This window comes from Marmota monax, unplaced genomic scaffold (assembly GCF_021218885.2).
Source record: "Marmota monax isolate L192 unplaced genomic scaffold, Marmota_monax_Labrador192_F-V1.1 WCK01_AAM20220418_F8-fsc00277, whole genome shotgun sequence".
Lineage (NCBI taxonomy): Eukaryota > Metazoa > Chordata > Mammalia > Rodentia > Sciuridae > Marmota > Marmota monax.
The window spans coordinates 1,058,287-1,077,085 of record NW_026694513.1 but is presented as its reverse complement, the minus strand read 5'-3'; the positions used below and the strand labels follow the sequence as shown (position 1 = coordinate 1,077,085).

The 18,799-nt window shown below is 37.1% G+C and overlaps 1 protein-coding gene across 9 annotated transcripts in view; it reads left to right on the top strand.

Moving 5' to 3' along the window:
• Spata6l (spermatogenesis associated 6 like) overlaps positions 1-18,799 on the top strand; it is a 59,186-nt gene that overhangs the window by 35,708 nt on the left and 4,679 nt on the right. For 7 of the 9 annotated variants that reach the window (XM_058571447.1, XM_058571446.1, XM_046420143.2 and 4 more), the window contains 7 exons: positions 2,262-2,339; positions 4,351-4,590; positions 6,292-6,394; positions 8,890-8,924; positions 9,702-9,889; positions 15,051-15,144; positions 16,138-16,239. In XM_058571447.1, coding sequence (XP_058427430.1) covers positions 2,262-2,339; positions 4,351-4,590; positions 6,292-6,394; positions 8,890-8,924; positions 9,702-9,889; positions 15,051-15,144; positions 16,138-16,227 — 828 coding nt within the window. In that variant the 3' untranslated portion in view covers positions 16,228-16,239. The remainder of the gene's footprint in view (positions 1-2,261; positions 2,340-4,350; positions 4,591-6,291; positions 6,395-8,889; positions 8,925-9,701; positions 9,890-15,050; positions 15,145-16,137; positions 16,240-18,799) is intronic. The other 2 variants (XM_046420144.2, XM_046420142.2) reach the window with 2 other exon arrangements.

Sequence of the window (18,799 nt, the reverse complement as noted above, 5' to 3'; positions counted from 1 at the left end):
CAAATGGTGGCTCCATTCCCAGCTTTCCAAGAAATCTCCATACTGCTTTCCAAATTGGCTGCACCAATTTGCAGTCCCACCAGCAATGTACAAGTGTACCCTTTTTCAACTTCTTCTTATTGTGGATTAACAGAAAGATTTATTTAGTCATAGCAATTATGACTAAGTAAAGAAGCAATAGTGGTAATGTTATCTCTCATTTATTTTGTGCCTTCAACTTTTTATGCATAATATTTTTCTCCTAACATCTCTCAAGTTAGCCAAGGCAGATCTTATGGCCTTTATTTAACAGAGGGGAAATTGACAGAGGCCCACTAATTGTTATTACTGAAGGATCTTTCTTTTTTTTGTGTGTGTTTTGGTTTTTTGTTTGTTTGTTTTTGGTACTAGGGATTGAACCCAGGGATGCTTAACCCACTGAGTTATATCTCCAGCCATTTTTATTTCTATTTTGAGACAAGTAGCTCAGGGCCTCACTAAGTTGCTGAGCTTGACTTTGAACCTGTGATCCTCCTGCCTCAGCCTCCTGAGCCGCTGGGATTATAGGCATACGCCACCGTGCCCAGCCTAATGTCTCTATCTTTAAGCCCTTCAATATTTTTGAGACTTTGGCAAATATTACTGAAACTATTTTTCCCCAACATCATTATCTTGTATCAATTATACTCATGGTCTTATGATATGCTTGCCTTTATTATGGTGAGTTACTGGGATATCGCTTTTCAGAAATTAAAAGGGAATAAAACTTAAAGAGAAACTCTTATATTGCCCAAATTCTCTGTTAAATAAAAGTCTTTTGTTTTGTTACATGGGATTGAACTCAGAGACACTTAACCACTAAGCCATGTCTCCAGCCCTTTTTAATCTTTTATTTAGAGACAGGGTCTCACTAAGTTGCTTAGGGCCTCCCTAAAGTGGTGTAGATGGCTTTGAGATCCTCTTGCGTCAGCCTCCCATGCCACTGTACAAGTCATCTTTAAACACTGGGCTGGAATCCAGCAGAATATCAAGACAAGGAAAAACACACTATCTTATGTTTTTCACATTATCTGTTTAACTTTATGGGCATAAACAGAAAGAAGGACTTGTAAGATGCTGTGTTTATAGTTATTTATAAATGTACATAATCATCAGAGAAGGAATTTTAAAAATGTATGGAAATAGTTTCTTACAATTACATTACTTCTATCAATTCTTACAATTACATTAATCGCACTATATTTTAAACAGTTTGTAAAAAGAAGGGCTCTGTTTCTCTCAAATATTCCAAAAAACAAAATAAAAACCGTGGCTGAAGTTTTAATGATAGCTCTTGTTCATTGTGTGCTCACTGGATAGCAGGTACTATGCTGAACTCATTACATGGATTTTCTTGTTAAAACCTTCTTCACCTTGTGAGCACTTTGTTCTGCTTTTCTTTTTCCTATTGTGTGGATGGAAAGCTGGTTTAGGGGGGTTTCAGAAATGTACTGAAGATCATAGAGCTGGTAAGTAGTAGATCAGGGGTCCTTATGTTTCATTGTTGGCACTCTTAGTGCATGATGCTAATTCTCTTGTATTTATTACAGCCCACTCCTACTTTTTTCCATTAACATTATAGGAAGTTATTCATTTTATTCTCATAATTTATCAATTCATTAATATTTAGATTTCTTTCCTTTACTAAATGGGATTTTTTTGCATTTCCATATATATGTATTTTAAATTTCACTTGGTACTTTAACAGTCTTCTAGACAGTATGGTAATGAGGAAAAATAGCAGCATCAGTTTAGGAAACAAAATTCATTTTGAGTTTGGAAATAATTCTGATGAATATGAATATTTGATATAAGATATAAAACAAGTTTTTCAAAGACAAGAAAAGAGAATCTTTATCTATCCCTCCTTCTAGTTATCTCATTCAATTTCATTGTCCCTTGATAAACAGAGTAACTAATAGCATGGACACTGGATAAGTTATTCAAACTGTATATTAGTTTAATCATCTACTAATGGAGATCTATTAGGACCTGCTTCATGGAGTTATGTTAGGATTAGAGGAGTTAATATTTTCAACATACTTAGTTCTGGATCTAGTAAATAATACATATTATGTAAGTCTTTAGCTATTCTTATTATGTATATATTTTAGATAATATATGTGGATTATGCCAACCACAGAAGGGCAATTAGGTTCTTGCATGATTTCAAGTTAGGATGAGATATGGAAAGAACTGTTTCTAGTAATTTAATTACTTCTTTTATGCTATTTTATTTTTAGGGCATTGCTCCCAAACTAGAATTTTCTACAAGGACAGCCATCCGAGAATGTATGTTTCTGCATAGAAACAGATTTCATGTAAGTATAATCAAAAGACAGCAATAGAAATGACAGAATTTTTTCCACAAACTTAAATTTTAAATGCAACTGAACAAATAGAAACCTGTAAAGTTTTTTGCTAGGTTTCTATATTCGCACTGTTCGCTCAGCCTATCACATTAGAGTGGATATGTTTGGCATGTATTTGGTATGGTGTAGAAGTGGATAATTTAGACATTAAAATCACAAGTTTGACATAATCGACCAGTTATTGTTCTGTTTGTTTGTTGATCTTGTGAACATTTTGTTTTTTTAATTGATTTTTTAAAAAATAAATGACAGCAGAATGCATTACAATTCTTATTACACATATCCAGTATAATTTTTCATATCTCTGTTTGTATATAAAGTATATTCACACCAATTCATGTCTTTATACATATACTTTGGATAATGATGTCTGTCACATTCCACTATCCTTGTTAATCCCCTGTCCCCTCCCTTTCCCTCCCACCCCTCTACCCTATCTAGAATTCATCTATTCCTCTTATGCCCCCCCTACCAACCCCACTATGAGTCAGCCTCCTTTTATCAGAGAAAACATTTGTTTTTTGGGGATTGAGTAACTTCACTTAGTATTATCTTCTCCAGCCCCATCCATTTACCTGCAAATGCCATGACTTTATTCTCTTTTATTGCTGAGTAATATTCCATTGTGTATATGTGCCACTTTTTTTTTTTTTTTTTATCCATTCATCCTCTGCAGGGCATCTAGGTTGGCTCCACAGTTTAGCTTTTGTGAATTGTGCTGCTATAAACATTGATGTGGCTGTGTCCCTGTAGTATGCTGTTTTTAAGTCTTTGGGGATATAGACCGTGGAGGGGGATAACTGGGTCAAATGGTGGTCTTGTGAACATTTTGTTTCCTTCTTTCTTCTGCTGAGGCTTAACTTCAGAGTTGCATCTGCAGTCCATCTTCAGTAGGTATGAAGAGCTCAGGGCACCTGTGCTCATCACCTCCACACTACCATCTTTTTCACTCCTAATTTCTCTTCATCCTCATTTTTTTCAGTCTTTCTTTTACCTTAATGCACATAGCCATTAGAAATTCTTTCTAGAACGGAATGGAGAAGAAATGAAGATAAAGTGTAAAGCTTTGTCAAATACTTTAGGACAAGGTAGAATAAAATTAATAGTAAAGTGCTTATCCCTAATCTCATAGTAGTTGTAGAAAATACCTTGAAATTATGAACTACAGATTAAGGGGCACTATTAGAAGGGCCACTAATCTATGAAAATCTAACAGTTCTCACAGAATGGAGACCAGTAATTAATTTTAAGGACGACATTAGCTACTTTCCCCCCACTATACTGGGGATTAAACCCAGGGGCATTGATTTATATCCCCAGCCCTATTTATTTTAATTTGAGATAGGGTTTCACTAAATTGCCCAGTCTGATCTAAACTTGTCATTCTTCTGCCTCAGCTTCCCTGGTAGCTTACAAGTATGCCACCTTACCAGACATAGTAATTGCTTTTAAATTTCTCTTTATTAGTCCTCCATTTTCTCCAGTTTATTTGTGATATGTTCATGACAATTTTTCAGTCTATCTTTTTCTTCCATTCTACCATTTTAACTTGTTTAACTTCCTTATAGTCTGCCTTCTAAATGTGAACTTTTAAAATGAATAACTAACAAAAGTATCACATTTATTTTAGAAAATGATAAAATACAGGTAAGAAAAAAGGGGACACGATAAAAACAAACATCACCTGTAATTATTACCATTTAGAGATAAGCTTGACTTAAAAAATTATATTCAGTACACATACACATATATTTTTCTATTTTAAAAGATTTGGATCATACCATGAACATATCATTTTGTACATTTTTCACTAGTATTTTTCAAAAGTTCAATTAAATACTATTATATTCAGATTAAATTTTCTTTTATTGTAATATATATTATATATATGTGTGTGTGTATATATATATATATATATATATATATATATATATATATATATATATATATTTTACTTCAGGAAGAAAGATGTAAGTCACGAATGCCTTTATCCACATCACGTCGACCAGTGTTTCCCTTAAATAATAAAAATAAAAAGCCAAAGGAGAACAGTCCTGATAGACAGCCCAGAGGCACTCAGCCCCGGACGCCCTCTCCATATTCCACCAGACGTTTCTTCCTTGACAAACCAGCTCAGATGAACCTTGGAAACAACTTCAAAATCTCTGAAGAAGGGAAGCCTCCTTTCGTGGTTAGACATGTGAGCCTAAAATTACTTTTTGGAATACTTTGGAATGGTCAGGATGTAGATGATGATGTGAATAAAGGAAGGTTGGGCCATGAAAACAAATGAGTAGTAGTAAATAAAGAGGGAATTCAAATTAAGTAACAACTGTGAATAAATTATGTTCTTTCCTAGAATAATTCCAGGAAGCTCCTCTAAAGGTATCTCATACAGAGAACTTGCTTGGCAAATGTCAACATCCCTATTTTTAATTAAAAAAAATTATTCCTAGAGCATATTTCAAGAGTTTGTGAACTGCTGGGAGTTGAAGATAGGCTGGTGTGTACTCTCTCAATTCAAAACTGAAGTTTCGTCAGTTTAAAAGAAAACTGCTTTGGTTTTCTCAATGAGATTGGTGTCCCAGCAGCCATACTTTGAAGAGCAGAGAGAATATGTTTGTAGGAAGAAGCAAGGATATGCCATATTCACAGCCATTAATTAGAGGCACTTTAAATTTATCCTGCAGGAAGTAGTGAGCAAATTTAATTGCTTTAGTTCTCTTAATCTCTTTACAATTTTTAAATGTTGTACTATAAAAACAATGGAAAATATGACAAAGTTCAAGAAAATAAATTACCCATAGGCTCACTAACATAGTAAAATCATTATTTCATTTAATTTGGTTCATTTTCTCTGTCTTTTTTGTATTCATAGGTTTTATCGAATTATAATTTTAGTGTATTTAGTGTATATACACCTTCATTTCCTGATATATTTTAGTTAGCATTGCTTTTTATTTATTTATTTATTTTTTTTGTGCCAGTGATTGAACCTAGTGGTGCTTAACCATTGAGCCACATCCCCAGCCTGCCATTTTTATTTTTTATTTTGATACAGGTTCTTGCTTAATTGCTGAGGGGCTTGCTATGTTGCTTAGGCTGGTTTTGAACTTGTGATCCTCCTGCCTCAGAGCTGCTGGGATTACAGGTGTGAGCCACCATGAACATTGCTTTAAAAGAATTTTCTATATTATTTTATACTCCTCAAAAACATCATTCCATGTTCTAGTTAATGACTTATTATCCAGAATATTAAATATTGATAATATGTTAAGTTGATATTAAAGTTGCTAGTTGTAATGTTTCTGTATTTGACATATAGTGAGGCATAATAAGTCTGAAAGTCAAGGTACTGTTAAGATGATGTTAAAGTAGTTAGTTTTTAGGAAGTCAGAACTTACTGCTAGAAACTACCAAATAGACAACATACCTACAAATACTCTCAGACTGGAAGGGAATGTAGAAGGCTGAAATGTTACCTTGTGGCAATCCCTTGCTTTCAGAGAGATCCCTGCCTGAGCCAGCAGTGTTCATACTATTTAGAAACATGAAACTCTGTCCTCTCTTTAAAAGATCAAAATAAAGCTTTGCTTGCTTCCTACTCTGCTCCATCCTTATCAGTTATTAGAATGTAATTTGTGTTCAACTTTAGTTCCTTATGCTAACATGTAGCCTGTATCCTCATGTTCTAGCTTCAATGAAGCCTCAGTGAAGACAAGGACAAACAGTTTCTCTAACATACTTGGAGACTGTGATTTTTTTGTTTTTCAACTTTCTCTTTTCCAAGCTATCTAATCAATGATTGAGGAGGAGAAAGGCATTTTTAGGTAATAGGGATAATAAGGATAAGGGATAAAACCTACTTTAGATTGTAGTCTTATTTTTTCTTTATTTTCAGGTGGACAGTGCAAAGCCCTTTGGTGAAAATAGTTCAGAGCATCATTCACGAAAGTCTAGAAGAAAATCTAAGTTTCCAAACTTCCCATTTCCAATAAGAAGAGGTACTAAAGTTTCTTGTTACACCTGTACATAATTCTTATGAGAACAAGTGCATCCTACTTATTTTCTTTCATTTTGAGGAATCAAAAGTTACACTGGACACCATGGGCCTGACTATGAAGGACTCTCCATCTGTGATGTTCGCAGAGGGTGTTCCCATGGAGCTGAGGCAACCAAGCCTCCAAGCCATCAATTGGATAGTCCCCCTTCTATTGAAGGGGACTGTCCTGAGTATTATTGCCCACAAAGTATTGCATTTGTCCTTTGGCAGAGCTGAAAAAGCAGACAGCAGTCTGTCTGGGTATGAACTCCTTGCAAAGGCACCATTAATAGCTAACAAAAAAGCTATTTTGTCTGCCATTTTTTCCAAGTGGTAAAGAGTAAAAGATTGATGGTGATCAGGAGATATAGCATTTGCTATACAAGATTCCCTATCAGTGAGGAGGGAGCCAACTCTATCTGAAGCAGTTTGGTTAAGGCAGGGATCTCAAAACTTTAGATTTCAGGACACTTGTCCATTTTTAAATATTGTTGATTATCCAAAGAGCTTTTGTTGAGGTGGATAATGTCTATCAATATTTAGCATGTTAGAAGTTAAAACTAAGACATTTAAGAAATATAAAACACTAACACAAATTCCATTAGCCATCAGCACAGTGATATTATGACATGTCATGGTAGCCTTTGTTAGGATTGTGAGAAAATGAAAGTGAAAAGAGCAAATCATGGCTTAGTATTATTATGCAAACAATTTGACTTTGAAAATAGTTTAAAAGGTCTCTGGAACCCCTAGGGAGGTTCCTGGAGTACACATGGAGAATTGCTGGGTTAAGGCATTCCTGAGTGTCCTTTACCTTTTGACTTTGATTTGTGAATCATGTCAATAGTGAAGGTCAAGGTAGCCAATTCAACCATTCAACCATTCCTGAACGTAATCAAAATTATTTGATTAGGAAGGGATTGTGGTGGTTCCTTTTCCCTTGTCTCCTGGTAGGACTGGTCTTATCCCATTCCTGACAATAGAGTTCTCTGTCTTAGGCTTAAAGGTTTGTACTCTTAGGGGGCTGCAGAGTCTTTTATGGCAACTCAGGCCAGAATTCTTAGATCATGGTGACTGTCTGATAGTAGCTGACCAAGGTCAGAGTATAGGGTTTGAAGCAGAAAGTGCTTCATCACCTCTGACATTTAATTTAAGTTCTGTGAATTGAAATCATCCACATGGCCTGTAAAAGCAGCACTGTCTTTCCTATTACAGTGAAATTAAGCAGAAGCAAATGTCCTTCCCTGGGAAGGACAAGTTGGGCTTAATGCTGGTTTGAATACAACAGGACTCATATATCACAAGGTCTCAGCCTTAGTCGTTTCTTTATCCTGGCAGGTGGAAAACTAAGGTTCCAGAAAGGTTACAGGATCCTTTTTTTCTAATAAGTCTCCATGTGATACTGATGCTGCTAGTCCATGGGCTGCACTTTGAGAAGCGAGGGAACAAAAGCCAGCCCTCTGTGCAAGGAGTGCTCAAAATCAGAGCAAGGGGTTCCTAGGCCCCAGGGCAGGTTTGTGGCTATTGTTGCAAGGACCTTAGCACTGCCAATGCCCTGTCCAGCTCAGGGTGGCAGAGGAGAGCTCCTGGGATGAGATGAAAATGCACATATTTGTGACTCAGAAGATATGAAAACTACCAGACTTTGAAAACTCGTTTTTTTAAAAAGTCTTCCTTCTTATTACCAGTGGCAAGGGGGAATTTTCCATCCAGGAAAGGTCCTTGTTACTGCCTAATCCCCAGTCACACTGGGGGAAGCCAGGGTGGCATCAGCATCATCTTATAAATATTTTATTTCAAAATCATTTTTTTCCCAACCTGGAAAAATCCAACTTCACCTTAGTTTTCTCTATGTGAATTTATTACTTCACTTCCTATCATCCTTAGCATTTCTGGTATTCTATATACTTCTCATATTTATTTAGGGTGATAATGATTTCCATTGTTGCTGCTTTATATTTCTCTAAGCTCTTATGTATTCATTGTTTCAATTTAACATTTGTGTCTACCTTGGACAATATACTCAAGAGCTCCTGCATATAATCCTATAAAAACCAAAGAAAATGGCAGAAGAGGCAGAGTATATGAATTTTTTTAGACCCACATTACTTTTTTTTAGGTTCTGAGCATCTAGGCAAATATAGTTTTTTTCTGCATAAGGCTGCATAGAGGAATTGAACTTATTGCTTCACTTTAGGTTTGCTTTACCTTAACCCTTCACATACATGGTGTCATTAAATTATAACCTCACTTTTGACTTCAAGAAGACAGAAATAGAATTGCAGTGACTAAATGGAGATTTAAAAGTGATAGTGTAATTTACAAGGGAGCATTTAAGATTTTTAATAACTCATTCATGGTCTAAAATTTATATACTGCTGTGGAATAAATGTAACAGCAGTTTTAGGGCTAATGGTAATAATGAGTCATTCAAACACCTGTTCCTCTTTCTTCTAGCTTCTTCTCTTGACAGCATTGCAGCAAACATAAAGGTAATTTTAGAAGTAGCATTTGTAAAATGATTAATTTCCAGCTATCTTATGTCAATTACTGGGTTTTCTGCAATCAGTTGTGGAAATGTATTTCCAGTTAGTGCTGCTTATATGGACTTGCTTTAGTTTAACTAGGGTTTATGCAAAGAGGTGCCCAAGTTCCACTGTACTCTTTGCTTTGGGACTTATTAGTTTCCTCTCCTCTTTTCAATTGTAGGATGAGTTACCTAGGAGGGTGTATATAGGGGCCTATTACCTACTTTATCAGTAGTGATTTTCATTGCTTTTTCTGTAATTGAATGTTTATACATAGAGGTGGTAAATCACTTGTTCTTGAAGTTTGGTTTGTCAAAGTGAAGGCTCAGGCTTCTATGGTATGACTTGAAAATATATATGTGCAGAGCAAATTGAATATACTATGCTTTTTATGCCATAGCATTTAAAAAATTTGTATATATATGTGTATATATATATGCATATATATGTTTTCCAGACTAATAATCCCCCATCCTCAGAAATCAAAGTTCAAAGCATTAATTTATTTTGCCCTATTAATATATGCTAAACACACAGGCTGTGGGTTATTTTTCCTTAACCTTGACTCCTGAGCATTTTGTCTCTATAGTCTTCTGCATTGCAGTTCCTCTTTCATTTGCAGGGACAAGTATTTTATCATCTTACTCCCAGTTCTCTTCCTTGTCCCACCCAACCCCTGGCTCTAAATTAAGCAAACAAAACAAAAAAAATAAAGAATAATGCACAACTATTGTCATTCAGGTTATCAAAGAGCCAGATGAACGGATTGTCTTAAGGAATGAATCATCATCAAGTTTAAATTCAAGTAAGTTTGGAAAGCCCTTGCCCAAGAACCAAGGGGATGCCGATTTCCACCGGGAAGCTTCACTTGCCATCTCCCAGCAATCCAGCTCTACCAGCCCTCTGGATCAGCCCTTTCTCCGAGAAAGGTTAGCACTCATCTCTGCTTGAAGAGAGCACTGAGGTCTGGCAGCAGAAAAGCCCAGTCACTTCATTAGTTTGCTTTCTGAGGATACCTTGATATGAAAAAAAAAAAAAAAAATGACTGTTCTTTTTAAAATTTACCCCAAAGTCAGAATTGAGCCTTTTCTCTTGCCTCTGGAAAACATCTCTAAGAAATGGATAGACAACTAACTGGTATAGATACTTTTTATCTATACATTTTTATCTATTGTAAATTTTAAAATTAAAGCTCTTTATTTCATCAGTATAAAAATCTTTGCTATAGAAATCTTAGAAAATAATGAAAAAAAAGTGAAAAACAATTTCTCATAGTCCTGCCAAAGACAAGTGTATTAACATGTGGATGTATTTTCTTTTTCTAGAGATAGTTTGTTTCTTTGTCTACATTATTATCACAGATAATCAAAATACATTTGCATATGTCTGGAGGACAGACCAGAGAGCTAAAAGCTAGAATCTGCATTTGCCAAACTGCACTCTGGGAAGGTGACCAAATGCCCACGTTCCTTGGGTCTGCCCTGAGTTGAGCCCTCTAAGTTCCAGGAATCCTCTGAGTCTTAGGCAAGCCAGCACAGATGATCACCTTAACTGAAAATAATATTTTAAAGATAGTTATTTTATTTTAAATGGGAAAGATATGCCCATTTTCTTTTCTCTGTGTTATTAGTGAACAGAATAAGAAAGAAATGCCCATACCAAAAGAATACTGTTGATCATAAAGGAATTCATAGTAAATATATCCCAGAACCAAATAGGCCCTGAGATTTTAACAGGAACTATGTAAAATTTGAGGTACACGAGGAAAGTGGCAATCCATTTTTAGTGTTTTTCAGAATGATAGAATAACTATATTAAAATGTTAATTCATTTAAGGAAACAAGGTAATTATTTTAATAATATCTATTAATGTATGGTGAGTTCTTGATTATTGACTTTATTGGAAAATAATATAATATAGATTTTTGAAAACCAGCATTGGCACATTGAGATAGGTGGTTAGACCACACACTTATACCTGTCTCTGTGCCTAGTCTCCATTGACTCCTGGTTTATACTTTTGCCATCAGACTGGAATGTAGCAGGTTGGCAAAATGGGGGGTTATCCCAAATTCAGAAACTTGCAGAGAATTGATTTGATAGACTTTTATTTATTTACTTATTTATATGTGATGCTGAGAATTGAATCCAGTGCCTCATACATGTTAAGCAAGTGCTCTACCACTGAGTCACAAGCCCAGCCCTGGTAGAGATTGATTTGAAATGGAGAGTGGGAAGAACCTTTAACTGATGGTGATTGGGAGACTTGGCTCTCATGCTTGTCTTATAAGTGCTGTTTGATCTCTCACAAATATCCAACCTTTTAGACCTCAGTTTTGTGATCCTTAAGATGAATGTGATGATCAAAGATCCATCTTCTTTCAACCAACAATTAATTCTCTGCTGCCAGAAGTAGGAAAAGCCCACAGCTTTTGTCCGTGTGTTGTATTTATATACATCTTCCAAATTCCTTAGAATCAGTTCAGCAAGCTTTTCTGAGAGACTGAACTGAGTGTGCAGTTATTGGGCAACTGTTATGTGCCATTTACACGGTCATGACATGTCTGCTTCCCAGTTGCTTACACACTAGATGAGAAGGCAGACAGAATCCCATCCCATTAAGTATGAAATGGATTGTGTTATGTACTTAATGGAAGTACATTCCAAATGCAGGGGAAAGACGGTGCAGGAGGAGATTAATTCCTTCCTGAGGGAGATCTGGGAAGGCCTCGTTTCTCCTTCTGCCTGTGAAATGGCTTATGCATTCATTCAACCAGACTTTTATGACTGTCTTTATAGAGCAGGTCAGAGATTCTCTGGATGACATAATTGCCTCATGTTTTTTGAGTCAGTATCAGTTGAGATTAGAATTAAGTGTATGGTTAGAGTGTGGAATCTCTATGGTTAAAAGAGTGTCTCAGAGGGAAAACAGGACTGTTAACCAATCTGCTCTGCCTGGAATGGGAATACTTGACATTTAACTTATTTCTCCTGACTCTGAGAACTTGAACCTAGCACAGAATTAAAAAGAAAGGAAAAATGTACAAAGAGCTTTCTACAGGCAGAACTTTGTGAATAAAGCAGACAAATGCTACTAGAGTATAAAGGAGGAGAATGGTACTTCTGGAATGTTTTGTGGAAGAGGGAGCATTTTCATTTGGCCCCCAAGGAAGGAGACTAGTGTATGATAGAGTTAATGGGAGTGAGGGCTTGGAGATAAGATTGCAGGGCACTGTCGGTCTCTGAGTTTTGCGGGGGATAGTGAGTGTCAGTGCTCAAAGATCTGAGGGGCAGAGGATGCCAATCTGAGGAATTTGGGCTTTGCTTAGAAGAGAGTGGGAAGCTTTTGCAATGTCACCTTTAGGAAGGTGTGTCTTCAGACCAGCATTTTATTAGCTATTTATAATGAGACAGAGAATTCTGTGTGTCCAGAGTCACTCTAAGCAACTAACTTTGGACCTAATTGGACTATGAGTTTGTAAATGAGGCCATAATCCATAATGACAAAAGAATGCCATGGCCACAAAAAGGTCATCCAGTTTGCCCATGGTTGTCCTGACTTTAGAGCCCAAAGTTCTGCTTCCTGGGAAACCTCTGGGTCCAGGACAACCCAAGAGATGGGGTCACCTGAACTCCAGAGGAGTTTAAGGCAGCTGTTTGATTGGAGGATATACCCGTCATATACTTGGGGAACACCTCATTCCCCATTGATTTTAGAGTAATTACAAAGACAGGCTTCTGGAACAGGAAGGGTTATCAGCACCTTGTCCCCAACTTACCAATGATTCTTTTCACAGCAGTACCATCAGAACCAGTCTCTGTGCCCAGATCCCAAGAGTGCATGAGAAACACCTCTTGAGATTCTCCTATCTTAATACTGAAATCAGTAAGGTCTGAGGTCATAGGGATAGTTTGGAGTGAGATTTTGGATTGAGATTCAGCCTAAGGGTTGAATGGAAGAAATGCAAAGTCCTTTGACTATCAAGGTAAAAAATAGTAGTCCCAAAGGAGAAAGGAACACTCTCCAGCCCAACCCCTATCTCTACCATCTGGATAGGGTCACACCCCCTTCAATGTACATCCTCACTCTTCCTTCCACATGAGAAGGTGAATAACATGGACAAAGCTGTAATAAATAAACAGCACTGAGCCAGTCTGCTGGCTCATCATTCTCAAAGAATAGAATCTCAAATGTAGAATAGATTGTAGGTAACATGCAACATATGTATTTATACTGTATGTGAATGTGGGAATTCCTTTTGTATTTTGAGACTTATAAAAAAGCATACACAGTGTCCAGCTGGTAGCTATTTTTAAATGTTAATTTGATTTATAGCTTCAAAATATTTCTATTTCTTCCTCTTAAAAATTCTTGGAGAAATTTACAAATGATATGTGTGGTCATTTCTTAAATACATCAGTACTTTAGGGGAGGCTTTTGTTTGCTGTGAATTGTTTTTCGGGGTTGGTAATGGTTTGGAGTAGAGTCATTTCTACCCTTGGTGTCTTGTCTCTCTGGAAACCAGTGGGACATGCTTGTTACAGAGAGACTTGTGATCAGAAGCTGGATGGACCTGGAGCTATGCAGAAGGGCAACTGTACAGGAGTTATTAGCTTAGTGGTTATAATAACTGTATTCCCAAATGCTCCTACCATTTCCAATGTTTGTCAGCCATAAATAACAGTAGAGAATGCTTTCATCTAAATTGCTGAAATTCTTTAGGCATTTTTAGGAAACAGTATCTATGCTTTTCATTATCAAATTGCTATATACACTTTTAGTTTAGTTTGACCACAGAATTTAGGATTTGGTATTTACCCCCTCCCAAATATGAGTGAGTGAATGAATGAATGAATGAATGAATTCACCACTAAGCAATAGTCTTTAAATACTTACTGTGGTATTTGATACCTACTATTCCCGGGATGAGCTGTTAACCAGAGTCTCATTCCAATATCAGTCTTAGGAGGGGAGAAAGACATTAACCAGATAATAACAAAATGTTCACTGGTCGAAGTGCTATGAATGTGGTATTGGGAAATGGAACTCTAAGTGCATATAATAGGTCAGCTGACCTCCTCTACAAAAGACGGCTCAGGTGAGACTCTTTGGGAAGTCAGCAAAAGAACTGAGCCCAGAAGTATAGTTAAGAGTTAATAAGAGTAGGGATAGGGATTGGGAGGTGGTGGTGTTGTAGGCAGAGGTCTTGGCAAATGCTAATGGACAGGCAAAAATGCTCCATGTTGAGGACCTGAAGGACATTATAAGGTCTGTGGTTAAGTTTGGGGTCCAGGTAGTCTAAATTAAATGAGATATAAAATGAAATCCTTGTGGTAGAAAATAAGGGCTTAAATTTTATATGAAAAATTGAGGGATTGAAAATTTAAATGTAAAAGCAAGATTTGTTCTTTAGAGAACTATCTGAAAAACACAGCAAAGTCTGAAGAAGAAAAGAATTAATTTCTCCTAGCCCCACATTCACATACAACCATTTTTTAAAAAAATATATTGGTTGTTCCTGCTCCCTAGTTATTTTCTTATGTGTAAGTTTTATAAAGGTATTGAAATTATACCATGTTAGACTGTGGTTGTAGCTCAGTGAAGGAGCACTTGTCTAGCACGTGTGAGGCACTATTTTCAATCCTCTCAGAAAGAGAGAGGGCGGCGGGGGGAAGCACTGGTTTCAATCCTTAGCAGAAGAAAGAAAGAGAGGGAGAGAGAGAGAGAGAGAGAGAAAGAGAGAAAGAGAAAGGTATTTTGTCCATGTATAACTAAAAAATTTTTAAAAAGAAATTACACTATGTATACCATTTTGCATGTTGCTGTTTTTCTTATGATTAAATTTTTAGTATCAACCCGTGTTTGTTATGTACTTTTAAGACAGTGTTATTTTTTAACATAATGTTTATTTTTTAAAGATTTAGGTGGACACAATATCTTTATTTTTATTTTTATGTGGTGTTGAGGATTGAACCCAGTGCCTCGCACATGCCAGGCGAGCGCACTTCTACTTGAGCCACATCTCCAGCCAAGACAGTGTCATTTTTAGTAGCTGTATAATACTTCACTCTGTTTACTCTGTTGAGCAGGTTCCATCCTGGTTCTCAGCCCACATGGAAGAAGATCCATGAAAGGGTATGCAGTCTTCTTACATCCCACAGAGCTCAGCAGCATGTGAACAAGGTTAGGAGTTCCGATGAAACTAAATCTTTATTGACAAAGTAATAAGGGAACTGGAACTTGCAGTCTAGTGAGGGAAACACACATTAATCAAGTAACTACAGGAATAAATGTACAACTGTGACATTTACCACGGAGAGTACAAGGTGACCTGAGAGTGTGCAGCAGGGGCACGTGAGTAGTTAAGAGCCAGGGAGGAAGAGGAGGAGGAGCTTAGATCTGAGGAATGAGTGGCAGCTACTTTGGTGCACACCTTTCATGGAGTGGAGGTCCCGTGAAGGGGTCCTTTTAAAGGACTGAGAGAAGATGGTCTAACTTGTCTGTAGCACATTTCCTCTACACTTGGGAACCCAGTCCAGAGAAGAATATGGGGTGTGTGTGTGGTCCATGTAAGATTGAAGAAAGTTTTTCTAAAATTTAATAAGGCGATTTTGGCTGTTTGACTTACATGTGGGTGTTAGGAGTATTCTGATCCATTGGTAGATATATCCAGGACTTTATGTGTACTACAGACCTGCAACTAAGCCACCTTTAACAATGCAAAAGAATACAAATGAAAGGTTAGCAGTACACTCGGTGTCTGGATATAACCATGCCATATATAGTTGAATTGGTCACCTTGGCTTGTTAAATACTGGCATGTACTAAATTTATGGGATGACATTTATAGGTGGATATTGATTACTGTAACAATGAGAGTAGTGGATTACTTCCTCTTTGTGAAGTTATTGGTTTTACCTTAATTCGCAACCTTTCCAAGTAAAGGACTCTCTTTAAAATGAAGAAAAAAAGAAAGGAAGGAATGGAAAAAAGAATGAAAGAAGGAAGAAAGAAAAGAAGGAGGGAGGAAAGGAAGGAAAGAAAGGAAGGAGGGAGGGAAGCTACATACCCACACATACAGCGAACACCACAGATTTGGGATGTATGGGATGCTCACACAAAAACTACTGATCTCTATTACGTTGTGGCAGTACAATTTCTGGATGTGTTTTATAGGAAGATTCTACCTTTGAAATAAATGATAACCTTGAAAGACCAGGCTGCTCTCCAACGAAATACCCACTGCATGAAGAGATATATTTTTAACTGCTGTCATAAGTAAGTAAGAAGCTTCAGTACTTATTATCCTTTTGTGAAAAAAAAATTGAAGTTTTCTACCAATGAAGTAACTAAAAAATGTTGTGGACAGAAAATGTGGAGGAGACCTAAGGGCCGTGTTCTTCCTTCACCCAGTAAAACTCAGTAAAGAATGATGGTACATATATCTGCCAGCTCTCTTGCCTCCTATCCCACCTGCTGTCTTTATCTAAAGACCCTTGGGCTTCTTTCACCTCCTTGAACCAGTCCCTTTCCTTGAACCAGGGGCCTTTGCACTGTTGCTTTCTCCATCTGGAATTCTTCCCGCCTCTGCCCGGGTAACTTCTGTTTGTCCTTCAGCTCTCATCACTTTCCATGACACTCCCTCCTTTATAACACTCTGCACTTATCTTTCATTAAGTGCGACACAGTTTTTTATTATTGTTTTAAATCAGTCTCTTCTACTAGAATGAAACCTTCATGTTATCCAGAACTGTATCTCTTGTCACTTGCCACTTTAAATTTAGTATTTTGTGCAACACAGGGAATACCATTTAACTTTTCAATTGGACATACTGGCTGTGTGTCCCAAACAAGAGTCTGCCTTGCCACCCTCATCTGCCATTATTCTCACATCATTCGGCCCTCCACTGTGGTGGTTACTTAGTAAACTTTCTTAAAAGTGAATGTCAAGTAAGGTAACTCTATCTCATATTTCAATTCAGATATGTGGCAAAGTAGTTGGCCGCATTGTGAGCTGTTCATCATTTCTCAGGTATTCTCTTATATTTTCCTTTCTGAACCAGGCCCAGAATAATAATGGCTCTAACTTTTAGAATGGTATTCTTGCCTGTGGATAGTTGAAAGCTTATTTCTGTGGATGGGAGTGAAGCTGGGGAATTCCTCTTCTGCCATCCTGCTGACCAAAGTCTCAGCTTTTCCTTATCAGATGCTTCCTAAATCCCAAGAATGGGTCCAAACACTTAACATGTATTAAATGAATTGATACTTACTTCTCACAACAACCATATGAGATGAGTACTATTATTAGTTCTGTTTTACAGAGGGAAACAGAGACACTGAGGGATTTAGGTACCTTGCTCAAGGTATATATCTAGTGAATGATGGAACTGACAATATGAACTTAGGAAGTCTGGCTTCAGAGACCATCCTCTTAACCATTACAAAGCTAGAGTGTGTGATAGGAGAACTCTGGGAAGAAAGACAGCAGGTATATAAACAAGAGCCCTTTGAAACCCAAGCAGGGTTTTCAGACACTGCCCTTGGATGTCTTCCAGTAAGATCCTATTGTATTATATTATATATTTCTCACTCCAGCCTCATCAAAATAATTGAGTCTTTTTAAACAATAAAGGAGTATGGGATAACCTGCTAGATTTTCACTATAGTCAGGCTCCTGAAAGTCTGCTTTAAGGATCATTTTTTGCTTTAGGTCACAATTCACCTTGCCCCAGGGCTGGCCAGGTCTCCTCATCTTTATCACAGAGGAATGTGGAGGACAGCTCAGTAATTGTCTACATTAGAACGTTCTGCTTTGTAGATTAAAGGATTCTAGGCCACTTAATCTCTGGTCATGAAAACAGTCATCTAGGCTTTTATTAGGTTGTTGCACAGAACATAGCCCACATAATTATGAAATGCCAAATTGCTTTGAATTTCAACATGGGTAACATCAAGTTACCTAAAGCCTGACCAGCTGGTGTGGACATTGATATGAGGGGACTCAGAAGAGGTAAAAGAAAAAAGCTATAAATTCTGTCTTGGAAAATGGATTTCCTACAAATCAGGAGTCACCACCCCCCTGGGGTTTGGAATATGCTCATGAGTGTTTTCCAGAAACTACCCATTCTATCCTTTTACTAACTCTCCTTTTTTTTTGTATTTTTAAAATTTATTTCTTACATGACAATAGTGGAGTGCATTAATTCATAATTATCCATTCCACTTTTTGAGCTATGGATTCCTAGTGAGGCAGGATCCTGGAGCGTCATCATGTTAGAGAGGTTCTTGTGAAAAACCTGGATGACTTTGGCTAGTCTTAAGCAAACAGGGCATTTATATAAGCAGCACTGTGTAACTAGGGAATATCCAAACAAGTAAAGTCAAGTAGACACAATAGCATAGCTAGCGTCACTCCTGTGGGTTGGGAAGCGAGATCCCAGAGAGGATGCATATGGCACACTGTGCTGCATTTCCACCACGTGTTCCGGTCGATACCTTCCTCAAGGACTCTCCTGACTGCAGCATAAATGTCTGTCCTGTCCCTTCTCCATATCAGCTGTTTCATTGTCAGTCAGCTTTTCCTCTCCTGGCTTTCAAGATCTCAGGGAAACCTAAAAGTGGATTCTTAACCACAAAAAAAATGAGGGATTCTTAAATCCAGAATGATGAGTCCAACTATCTGGCCAGGTAGAGAGAGGATAGAGGGAAGAAATGGGTAGAAGGCATTGGAATACATCTGTTTCCTCCTTATTCTGGATGTTTTGGGACTTGGTACTTTTGACATAAAACAGATTATCTCTTGTATACTTTAAAATGGTGAATTTTACTACAAAAATAA